Source organism: Malurus melanocephalus, unplaced genomic scaffold (genome assembly GCF_030028575.1).
Source record: "Malurus melanocephalus ecotype Western Australia unplaced genomic scaffold, MMel_1.1 scaffold_442, whole genome shotgun sequence".
Classification (NCBI taxonomy): Eukaryota; Metazoa; Chordata; class Aves; order Passeriformes; family Maluridae; genus Malurus; species Malurus melanocephalus.
In genome coordinates, this window is record NW_026623674.1 from 68807 (window position 1) to 81201 (window position 12395).

General features: G+C 39.8%; 1 protein-coding gene across 1 annotated transcript in view; it reads left to right on the top strand.

Annotated features, from left to right (window-relative positions):
• Positions 1-58: 58 nt before the first annotated feature.
• RLF (RLF zinc finger) overlaps positions 59-12395 on the top strand; it is a 42661-nt gene continuing 30324 nt past the window's right edge. The window contains exons 1-3 of the mRNA XM_057380270.1: positions 59-280; positions 4617-4771; positions 10159-10240. Coding sequence (XP_057236253.1) covers positions 128-280; positions 4617-4771; positions 10159-10240 — 390 coding nt within the window. The 5' untranslated portion in view covers positions 59-127. The remainder of the gene's footprint in view (positions 281-4616; positions 4772-10158; positions 10241-12395) is intronic.

Genomic DNA, 12395 nt, shown 5'->3' on the forward strand with positions numbered 1-12395 from the left:
CCCCGACTGGCGGCTTTGCGCGGAGAACGACAGGTCACGTGTGCGTGTCACGTGGCGCCGTCCCAGACGGATGATGTCAGCGGCTGATCACGTGACCGATGCCTACGCGCAGTAGGGCCGGGTGCAGATGGCGGACGCGGAGGCTGAGGCGGCGGCGCGGCCTGAGGTTTCGCGGGTGGTGCCGGCGCTCCGCGCCCGTCTCTGGCAGCTGCAGGCAGAGCTGCGCGAGCAGGAGGTGTCGGAGGCCTCGTCCCGGGCCTACTGCCGGGGCTTCTGCCAGGTAGGAGCCGGGCGTGGCGGGCCGCGGCGCGGGTTGCAGGCCGAGTGCGGGCAGCGGGGATGCGGCCGGGGCAAGCGTGGGGCTGCCGTCCTGAACGCTCACTCCTCCGAAGCTGACGGTACGCAGGGCTGGCGGCAATGTGCCCGGCTGCTGAGCTGTGCACGCCCTGCCGAGGGTGCCCCGTGGGCTCTGCGCCGCCAGCCCGGAGCCGGGCCTGACGGGCCGAGGGGACTGCTCGCCTTTGGGTTTTGGCATCGCTTCGGACCGGGACATCTTGTGCCCCTCGAGTGGGTCTCTGGGGCAGGTGGACCGCGCTGCAATTTCTCGGTGCAGTCTTGGCTCGGTTCCGAGACCTCCGGTTGTCTGTGTTTCACTTGTCTCAGGACCAAAGCTGTGTATTCCTTCTTGTTTGAGATCTGCCGTGGGGTGTAAGAAGTGCTTGCTGGCCTGTAATGACCTGTAGTGCTCTTAAGTCACTTAAGCTGGGGTTTGGATGTCTTGTCTTGAATACTTGCTTAGTGCAACCCAGAGAAAGATCACCAATTTCTAAATAGAGGCCCTAAGTTCCAGAATAAGAGCTGGTCTTGATTAAAGCCACAGTGATGGAGATAACTAATTCTTAAGTAAAYTCTTCCAATGGTTAATTAGTTTTTGCTAACCTCACAGCATCATTTACTGTAAGCTCTAAGGCTGAAAAATTGTTGTTAACATTGCTGGGTTGGAGAGTCRTTCTTGTTGAGACTGAAGAGATTGTGTGTTTTAAAGTAAAAAATAATCTATTTTCTGAGCTGGTTTACAACACCTCAGCTGATAAAGCTACAGTATTTGACTGGTGAATGGCAAAATCAGAGAAAAAAGCTTGCTACTGTATTACAAATTATGTGTAAGCGGTGCTGTCCTTCACAGTCTTCCATTTTGCATCCACAGGTTGTGTGCTTTGCCATAACATTCTGGGAGSATATTTAGCTCATCACTTACTGAAACAACAGACCAAGTATATTTACTGGGTTTCAAAACTCTTTTTTCTCAAACTGCTGGGTGCTTCAGCATACTAGGTGTTCATTCCAAGTTTAGTGAAGATTTTTGACCTTACATTGACATGGAGCCTACTACGAAGTGTGACTTTCCATGTTTAGATTTTGCTGAAATAGTTTCCAGTGGTGTACATTGTGTTAGAACATTGATGCAAATATTCAGCTAACACTTAGTAGTGGTTGTCAAGACGATCAGTGTGTGTGCATGTCCAGTTTCCCAGATTAGYTTGGTACAGAAGAAGCTTTAGAGATACTTGATCAGTGGAGTTTAATGAAAGACAGGTCTGCTACCCAAAAGAAAAAAGCAAACAAAACCAAAATAACCTCCAACCTGTGTCCCACAAAAAATGTAGCCCTCTAGGTCTTTGTGCTGTTATTGTAGTCAGTAATAGCACAGATAAAAATGGAAAAGATTGTTTTTAAATTGCCATCAGTCTGGGACATTTCAAATTGTTGTGCCTGTACTCCAGGAGATGCAGTGGGGGACTGCTGCTCTCTGTCCTGCAGCAGCTTCAACGAAGGATGGTTCTGTGATGTCATTGTTCAGTCAGACCACTGTGGGTAGGATGTAACTTTATTCCTGGGTTTCTCCTGACACGAGATGTTTGTGATAACTTAAATAACTTAAGGTCTGCCCATAAATGAAATCTTGAGAGCTCAGCTTAATTTTGTATTAATTACTTGGAGGGTACCWCTGATACCTTGTCATAAGTTTATTTAGCTACAGCAGATTGTGCCTAGAAAGAAGCTGAATCTGTTTGGGCTTAAGTTTGATTTTGGGAAGTAGCTGACATAAGGAGAGCKGAAATGTTTTAGGTTTGCCATCCTATAAGTACAGCTGAGGCAGGGGCCCTGGAAAGTGCTGTGTATTGCTGTGGAAATCACCATGGCTGTCAGGCAAATTGTGAACCGAATTAGTAACTTTCCTATGCTTTGAGCTGTCTGAATGCTGTTTTACTACATGTAAACTTGTGCTGCTCTGTGTAGCTTTCCAGTAGCTCTTAAGGGGAGTGATGCTGAATGGCACAATTTCTCCAAAGATCCCTATTTTCAAGCAGGGAAATAGGACTGTTGTCCAGGATAACAAAACAAAGAAACTATTGAAGCSTAAATAATGGGTTGACTGCAACTTTATATTATACAGACATAAATACTTTGCACATTTATGTTGAAAAACACATCTGTTGTTGAGCTCAGTATGTACCCAAAGAGCCAGGACTAAGGGGGGGGTGTTTGAGGCTGTGCTARTGTAAATAGAAAGAACATTTATAGGTAAAGGGGAGGTTGTAGGACGTCAAAGCATCCCATTTGCCAATGCCCAGCAGCTCTTGGCTTTCTGAAATTTTTGAAGGTGTTAATTGCAATTAACACTGTGGATAAAAACAGGAGGAAGTGTTTTTCTTAAACAGAGACTCAAATTTAGGAAACTTCTATATCTTTGCCTTTAAATTGGGCCTGAGTACAAAAATTAGGCTTCTGAGGAGGTACAGCTAAGCAGGTTCCATCAGTGCAGAACACGAAAATCTTTGCAGTGTGGAGGGCCTGGGCTACTCTGTACATTATGCCTTTGGTGGATGTGGTCTCTGTACTTCTTGCTGCAGTCTCCAATCAGATGTGTTACTGGAGTCAGAGAGGAGGATGGGATCAAGTGTAAGTGGTCGTGTATTAACCTGACTTTACATGCTTGAATCCACTTGTCAGGTAATTAAACTCTAAGGTATTAATTGTTCTAAATTGTTACTTGAGAATCCCTCAAAGATATAGGTTATTTAATTCTGTCAAGTTAATAAATTTTCCATAATAGCTTGTATATAGACTGCCAGGAGAAATCTGTAGTGGACAACTAAACAACTGTTTATATTGCTTGTGAAATAGCAGAAGAGCTTTGAAGAGTTTCTTGTTCGTCAGTATGCTAATAGTAATAGCATCATAACGTTCAAAACTACAGATCCTTGAAGTTCAAGCTATTGATAAGTGTGTCATATTGGATCTGTCTTTTACACTGAAACCATTGCTTATGTATTTGACAGGAAGTTTCTCATAAATGGGTACCCAGTGAATTCCCAATGTTAGCTTTAAAACTTTGATCCTGGTGCTCGAATTGCACTTGAACAAGGGTGCAGTGTTTACTAGAAAATTTATTTAATCTTAGAAAGTATTTTGCTGTGTTTTATGGTTTRCACAGACCAGGTAGTTTATGATCAAAGTGTCTGTCAAAATAATTGAGTACTAAATTGGGCTCTTTAAATAGATTGGTTTTAATGGTTGTATTTTTAGAAAAGTGCAGGGATTGGTGTGTTGTCACTACAATGGTAGTGTTTCTGTTGTCACCATAATGGTATTGTTACTGCTGGCTTTACTAAACAGCTGATTTATGATAATCATCAGTTGACTTTTTTTCCCACACAGTCTTGGCCCTGAAGGTTCCAAAAAGCCCAGCCTCTTTCATTGGTTTTGTTTTCTTTGCAGCTGGCGATAAGCTTGGTACCTTGTTTAGTCTAGGGAGGGTACACATGGGAGAGGGAACTGGTAAGAATACAAGCATCGCTGCTCTGGAGGTGTAGGAGGGTGTTTAGGGAAGGGCTGTTATTTGTGAAGCAAGCTGTTAGTAGAGCTAAGGTGTCCTCAGCTCAGTGCCCTACTTGCTCTCAAATTGTACTTCATAGCATGATAGTACAGGTAAGTTTTAAAAAGGTKGGAGGTACTACTGTTGTCCCTGTGTTGATGTGATTTCTCTTAAAACTGGCTAGATTTTATGTTGCTGCTTTAGTACTGTGCCCACGTAATGTGGGATTGCTGTGGTCAGGGAGTAAAATCTAGAGTAATTTTGCATTTGAAAATTCCTGCATAACAATGTGATCTGGGTTTTGTGTCCCTTTCTGGTGGCTTCATGTTTGCTGTGTAGGTAATGCATGTATCTTTAAAATATTACACCTGTAGTAATGTTATTCTTGAGTTTCCTATTTTTTCTGCATTCTCACTAGTAATATCCAGTGTTATACATGGTTCTGTTTCCATCGTAGTTGTACAAAATAGTTCACATTTCTGCCATTGCTTCTAGCTTTCTCCCCAGCAGAAATTCTGATAACTTTATCAAAAYAATAAAGTAAATAAAAGTATATTTCAATGAAAGGRAGWATTTCTATTGAGGTGAAAAGCTGCSACTTTAAATTCTCCTTCAGAGTCAAAATTTCTCTCTTCCAGAATTATTCTACTGTATGTGATTGTTATTGTATATTGATCCTTGTTTTTAAGCARAARTGTRTTATAAGAACTTCTAATGATAACTYATTTTGTTTCAGACACTGCTCCAGTATGCTGGCAGTCGGGGTGCATCGGAACATATTTTACCTTTTTTGGAAGTGTATCGAATCTCCATCCAAAGCTTTGCTAATGCAAGACCTTACTTGACTACAGAATGTGAAGATGTTCTTTTGGTACTTGGCAGGCTAGTGCTGTAAGTTTTAATTTGGTATTTTAATTTTTTTGTTTGTTTGTTTAAAAAAGAACTGCATTTTATAAATTAAAGGGCAAACTGTTGAAATAGTTTATTGCTTAATTTGACAACTATATTTGCAATTTATCATCTAGTAAATGTCTTYAGTACATTTTTAATCATACCACAGGTATGTATGTGGACATTTAATTAATTAAAGTGGACAAGTTCTAAGGCACTGTTCTTCTGTATTTGGATAATCATGTAGGTGTTAGGAAGGTTCTGTTCTTTCTTAAAACCTTCTGCAAGTGTTATTTTCTGTAGAAGAAGCTTCGTGTAGTGATTATTAAATGGGGCTTCAATTTTAGACCCTCACATATGGATTAATAAACCTGTATCCCTTGTTCTGCAGCTGCAGCTTTGTGTATCCTGTCCTCTTTGGTGCAGGGGCATTCTGAACGTGTCTTTTGCTGAGGAGGTCAAGCGAGTTTGTGTTCATGACAGTCTGACTTGTGCTGTAACATTGCAAAGCAGGCTAGACATGACTTAAAGCACAGCAATTCCTGGAACAGAATAGAGAACTATTTTACAGTCCATCAGCTGAGTTTGGATTACTTGTAGTTCCTCAAAGTTTGTCTTAAGTGCAGGGCAGCTTTTTGTAATGGAAGAGTGTAACCTGAGGGCTTTCACGTGCACTGGAGTATACCTGAGAAGGATAATGTGATGTGTTGGTCATCCCTTGCTAATGAGGTTTCATTTGAGGAGGGAGGGTGAGTATCTAGAACCTTGAAAATGAGAATCATCACAGAATAAAAGTAATTCTGTGACAGTTTTTGCTTTCGTTGTTTTGTTGGTTTGGGTTTTTTTTGTTATCAGTCTCTTGTTTTGTGGTCTGAACTCAGGTATTCTCTTTAAGAAGGACTTTAGCAGTGAACTCCTTGGTCAAATGCTTTATTTGTAATTAACTGACTTGCAATATAAATGAACAGCACAAAATCAGATCTCTCCAAATGATGCCTTGAATTACATTCTTTTTAATTGTGAGAAATACATGAACCAGGAGTGGTTTTGGATTTTTTGAAAATGTGTGAAATCAGGAGAAGTGTATCTTAGCTTAATAGTGTGGAAACCTAAGACTTTGACTGCTAAATCTTTTACCTGGTAYATAATACACATTTTTGGCAAAATATCTTTATTGCTTTTTCAGACTGTCCCCTTAAAGATTGAGTATTCTTGTCATTTTCATATTATCATTAATTAACTTGCGTATTTTGTTGTTCTCTACTTATGTAATTTTAAAAGTTTATCTTTTACTGTCTGTGCAGGACATCTCTACTTGGAGTGTTTTCCATATATTTTGCCATGGGTAGATACTTTGGGGCATATATCTCGATTCTGTATCGAAATTGCTTTTCTCTTGTTGAGAAATAMCAGAATATTCTGCTTTTGCTAATATGGTTTCTTCCAGCTTTCWGTGTGAGGAGTTTGTTGTAGCTTGTGTATTGAGAAAAACTTGTGTTAGAGAAGCTGACTTGCTGGAATCTTTTCTTTCTTGTAATGATTACAATTGAAAGGAATCTAAAGAATGAGAAATACAAGGAGTGAAGTTGAAGATAGGGTGAGGTAAATGGCATATCTGAATTAACTCTCCCATGGTTTTTTTTTTTTTTTTTTTTTGTAAGTTTACAAGGGAGTGAGAGAGAAGTTAGAGGAGGGAATTAAAGATAAACTTAAGGTTCCATGAAGGAAGAAGAATGTTACCTAGTTAGGGACACGAAAACATACTGTTCCCATGTAATTGTGATTTTTGGGGAGACAGTTGGGTCACCCACAGCTGTCATATGCACTGTGTTCTCAGACTTGAACCTTGATTGGAAGTGAAATGAGYGGACTTGCTTTTTCAAAGCAAAAGTGCACTACTTCCTGTTGAAATCCTACTTCCCTTCCAACATTCCTCCTTGAGAAAAGGARAAGARCTTCCCCTCCTKACATCCTTCTCAGCMGGGTGAGCCAGTACCAGCAAAATTCAGCATACTGTCATCTTCCCTGCTGTCTGCTGASGTCCTTTGTGTTTCCACAGTACAGCTGACATGATGTAGGGACTGTGCTTCCCATAAGAWACATGATGCTCATGTAGTGTGAGGTGTTGTTGGTCCACTGTCTAACCTTAGGAAACAAAAGGAAAGCTTGGAGTGTAGACTACAGATGTCACAAACGATTGGAGGTGTGTGTGTGTGTAGAGAGGGGGGAAGCAGGAATGTTCTTTTTGTCTGTGCCCATGAAGTGACTTACTGCCTTTGTTTAAGTGGAACTTGGACAGGTTATTCCTTATTCCCACAGTCCCAAAGCACAGTGCATTCCCCTCACCCCCCAGTAGTACTATTTCAAAGGTATTACCTCTTYGAAAGAATTATAAAGAATTAGCTGTATCAGAGATGTCTTTTCACTGTCAGTTAGTTAGCTGGCTATCCTTGTGAATCTCAGGAGACCTTTCATGCTGGTTATTCACTCAAGCTTCTGTGAGTGCTTTATTTCTGAGGCTGCTGTGAGGGGGAAGATGTTATGTTACCATCAGTGCGAAAATTTTACTTCCATCTGAAAATGGTTTATATGATTCCAAGATTAATAGATTAAAGTTAAAAGAGAAGAAATATTTGGTCATAAGTCATGTTATGTTTGCCAGTAACTAAGATTTGACTGCTTTCCCCTTTCTCCTGTGTGCTGTGATGGCACTGAACTGAGACAGAGTTTACCACTTCTATAACTTTGAGAAGGTGTTTATATTTTTTTTTTTCAACCATAATAAGAGAAGGGAGATTTGAATTGAACCAAACTGAATTGAACCACTAAGACCAGTCTGCCTCAAGCTTGGAGCTCTATCTCACCTATTGGTTGTGCTTCCAGGAAGAATSTGCTTGATTCCCACAGCACTTTGTGAGAAGGCACATGTGACACTTGTCTGTTTGTCTAATAAAGCAGTTCTCAGTCTAATATATTGWTGCAGTTTGATTCAGTGGCTTGCATTTACCACTCTGCTGTCTGTCATTAAGAGCTAATTCAACTCTTAATAAGGCRCAGGTAAATTCCTGGCAACTACTGAACAATTCCTGCTGATCATCCAATGTAAAATTAGTCATCTTTGTGTCTCTCAGAAGATTAGGATAGGAAAAATGTTCTAATACAATCTAAAAATTAACACTGTTTTGAAAGCTTTTAAAATTTAATGTAAATTTTTTTTGTGAATGAGTTATAAAGTGGTTACAGAAAAATTGTATGCAAATAATACATTGATTTTTGCCTAGAGKTATTTGTTTCAAAATAACAAAATCCAGATGTAGGACACCTTTTTCTAAAAGATACTTTGAAGCTATTTCAGATTAATAATATTTTTTCTAATAATGTGAACATTCAAGCACCCATTGCAGTTTATTTGCAAAAATTGTGATAAAAGTTTRGAATTGAGTTTTGTATAGGTAGGCATTGTGGTGGTACTGGTAGAGTGGGGTTAGAAAGGTTTGACTTCATGGTATGATCCTGGTGTTTTGATTTGTGGCCTAGCCAATAACTTGTAAACATTTTTAAAGAGGGAAATGGGATTTCAGGGACAGAAGATTTTACAAAAGCACATTGACCATGAAGTTTGCAAATGTTTTACTGGGTATGGAGTGATATGGATGAAAACAGGACACATACCTAGGGATTTTCTTGGTTGCTTGCTTTGTTGGTTTTTTGTTTGGGGTTTTTTGTTGATTTTCTTGTTTTGTTGGGGTTTGTTTGTTTGTTTGTTTTGTTTTGGGTTTTTTTTTTACATTAAAATAACATTCAGGTGCTTTGTAAAGTTGGTTTTGATAGTCTGTTAGCAATCAACTGGGTCTAAACATTTGGGCTGGTGATTTAACTTGTACTGCCAAGTTGAAGTACAAGGCAAAACAAAGTCCTGATTATTTTATTAAATTGACACTTATGACAGTTGGAAGATCTGGTGGTCCAGTTGCAGCTTTTTCATCATCAGCAAAGTCTCATGCCTAATGATGTGAATAACGATGGAATGACTGTGGTGAAGGTTGTTGTATTTTCTGTCAATCTAATGAAAGTGCTTAGAGCTTGTGCAGGTCTAAACCTCTGTTTCAAGGAACCAGGATTGGGACTGAACTCARACTTAAGAAATGTGAAAAGGATGGCCAGATACTTATTCAGTATTCGTCCATTTGGTCTTGTTGATATATATGACAGCTGAATCTGGCTAAAAACTGAGTAGGCCTAGCATTTGGCAGGTAACTGTTCAATGCATTTTTCAGAAGTCAGGAGGAAGATGGAAAGTCATTMTTTTTGAGTACTAAGCAAATCTGAAACTCGTGTTTTCTTTATGGTCATCTCTTCCTTTTCCACTTCCCCAAGCTCAGTTCTCCTTCCTATCATCCATCTGTCTATCTAAAGACTGAATGTGTTGCCTTGTAATTGTTCTATTTAATGTTTGAGAGAGGATGTTTTGAAGAAAAAGGAGTAAGAGATGAAACTCTAAGGAGTAAGAGATGAAACTCTAACAGTGTAGATGTAGCTTATAGCAGTGTTTCAGTGCTTATAGGTGATGTACTAGATTAGTTTCCTTTCCTTATTTTGTCATGATTTATGAAAACACTTCTGCTGTRTGTAAGTCTTGTGAGTCTGTAGACAGAGTCATGGTTAACACTTCTAGTTTGASTAGGTCTAACTGTTCAGTTAGGGTTTCAGGCAATCCATGTATCGTGTACAAGGTTGGATAGTTCATGTTTGAGAACAATATAGACAGCAGTCCTGCCATGTCAGGTTGAAGTTTGTGCTGYAAGTATGGGAATGTTCCCCCAGTTGGTATCAAAGGCTTATAAGGTGTTTCTAGGTGCTGATGCTCTTCTTGACATAGCTTGTCCAGATCAGTTTTTGTGCTGATGCATGTATCCTCTGTCAAGCTGTTTTTCAGTTTTATTTTCTTATATATATCAGTGCTGAAATGTTGAGTTAGGTGAAGCTGGCTTGCATTCTCCTTCTAGCCAGAGACCATGCTGGACTCCAGTGAGTTTTATTTAGAATGATTATAAGGTTTCCTTTGAGAAAAAAGAATAAAAATTCTGTGATACAGTGTTCCTAAGCCACATTAAATGGACTGTCTAGCCTGATAAGAGTAGCTACAATCTTAAATTAGTGAGATTGTGAGTAGGAGGGATTGTAAAAGGGAGCACTGTTTCCATATGATGAATCATGTGTGATTTACAGGCTGTTTCAGGCCTTTAATTGATTTGCACAATCTAACATGTTTCCGTGTTACTGTCATTGCTTATCTGAGTGCTAAGTAGTATGTGCCACAAGTAATATTTAATGTAACAAGAGATTTATGTTCAGGTAGTTTGTTTACTTGCCTTTTGCTTTTCCAGGAGTTGTTTTGAGCTACTGCTTTCAATTCCTGAAAGTGAATTACCACATGAAGTGTGGTTAGGATTCCATCAGTCCATTCAGGTAAGTGTTCTGAATTTCTTTTTTGCAATTTATGTATTTAAAAAGAAAAAGCTGCAGTTGTATTCCTTCTCTTCTATATTTCCCCTGAGTTCCACTTGTCCTGCATTACTGTTACCTAGACAGCAAGAATTTCTGAGCTGCAGAAGACTAATTGCAGCAAACGTATTGGGAGTCATAAAGCCCAACAGCATATTTATAACCACACAATTGATGGCAGCTTAAGCAAGAGAACCTTAGTAATTCTTGATCTAAAGATTTGTGTGAAGGACTGGGTTAAATGGAGTGATTGAACAGCTCTGAAGCATTAGTTTGATGATAAAAGAGCTTTTGTGGATGTCTGMGTGGCAGGTTAGTGTCTGTACCTGATTTGAGAGGGATGGAAATGATAGGATAGGTCTTTTGTCCAGCTGGTTATTAGAAGKSTTTTTTTGCAGGTGRTGCTGWAATAAGCTCATACTACTACGTTCTRCACTCAAAACAAAATGGCTAATGTAGAATGTGTAGGAAAAAKATTTTTCTGGGTTTTAGTCTGGAGATCGTACCTAGTTGTGTGCAAGAGCTGGTGTTCCTCACTGAGCTGAAAGACGGGAGTGGTATTGCTGTATTCAAACTGAGGGGCCCTTTGAGAATCAGGGATTGCTTTGTTTCTGCTATTGCCTGTTCTGGCTTTACTGTGACTGGTGAAGTTTGAAGTTAATCTCAGATATAAGTTACTGAAGTGAACACTTCGGCAGGAAATAGTTGGAAGTGAACTTAGACCTTTCAGCTGTCTTTGTCGCAAGACCCTTTGATTGGGGATTTTCTCAGTCCCTGAGGCTTGGCTACTGCTGCATTAGCTCTGAAGATGCTAGTTTTAAAGTAGTTTCTGCTTTTGTTTTGCCTACTGTCAAGGAAACAGGAGATGTGAAAACTTTTCAGTAGACTGAAGATGAATAAACCTGTCACTTCAAACTGAGAGAAGCAGTTCAGTAGAGCTTTGTAGTCCTGCTAGTTGTGGAAGGGATAGAGGTGATCTGTACTCGGTGATTCCAGGTGTGGAGAGACTTCTTTTTCCTGGAATACCATGGAATATTTATTATCACGGGAACCCTAAAAGCAGTTGGGTATGGCATGTACTTGGTAATAGAAAGAAGTATGGTAGGTGCAGTTTAAATCCTGTGACCTTAGTGGTGACAAGGATTTGTCCTTTATTTTGARTAAGTCCTGCAACTCCCTTAGTGACTGCAACAGATCACAACGGACATTGCAGCCCTCCAGAGCCAGGTTTTTGCTTGTTGCTYTCCTGGCAAAATGGACAAGGTGTGRCKTCTGAGGACTATAACTCCCAATATGGGAGGAATTTTTCAGATCTGCCTCCAGTAACTATTGCTCTGTGACAATCTGCACAGGTAAAGGGACTCAGTGAAACTTCAAATAAATTTTCATTCCAGAAATGTAAAAGGTGAGTGAGGGCTTGCATTTCAAAGCAGCAAGGTGTGGGGACTCTCCTAGAACTGAAAGTAGAGTGTCACTGATGTCCAGCTTATATACAAAATGCTGTCAGAATTTTTATTTGGTGTTTGAACCTGTTTGTTCTGTTATCCTAAATAACAGCAGTYATGTCCTACAGTCTCCCTTGAGTCCAGTTTTCCTTATCCCTAAGCAAGATCAGAGGCAGCTTGGGCAAAATGAAAACAAGATGTAAGATTGTATGGCAGAAGTCTCAGCATGGATTTATACAGTGGCAGCAAGCAAAAGTATGCAGACACAAGTGGGGAAATGCTGTAAAATATGAGTGAAATGATTGAGGCAGAATTACAGCAGGGCTCTTGATACAAGTAAACTCTGTTAATCTAAGGGAGGAGCTCAATGGCAAAATACTGTGTGGGTTGGTATAATCTGGTCATGTGAAGAAGGTGAAAAACATGCATTCAAAGACATCTTTAGTGGGAGTAGAGATGTGTTGTTCTGGGTATTGAATATGAATTGTGGAACTGGATTCCCTTCAAGCCTTACAAAGAGCATCAGTGCTTTGTTTAGGAAAAGTTGAGGATGAGCGTTAATCCAAAAACTTTTGTGAAACCGTAGTAGATGCTTAAACTGCCAGGATTGAAAAATCCTCATGTCTTTAGTAAACTCAAGTCCTGTCTTTTCTTTTGAACTTTGTTCATAGATT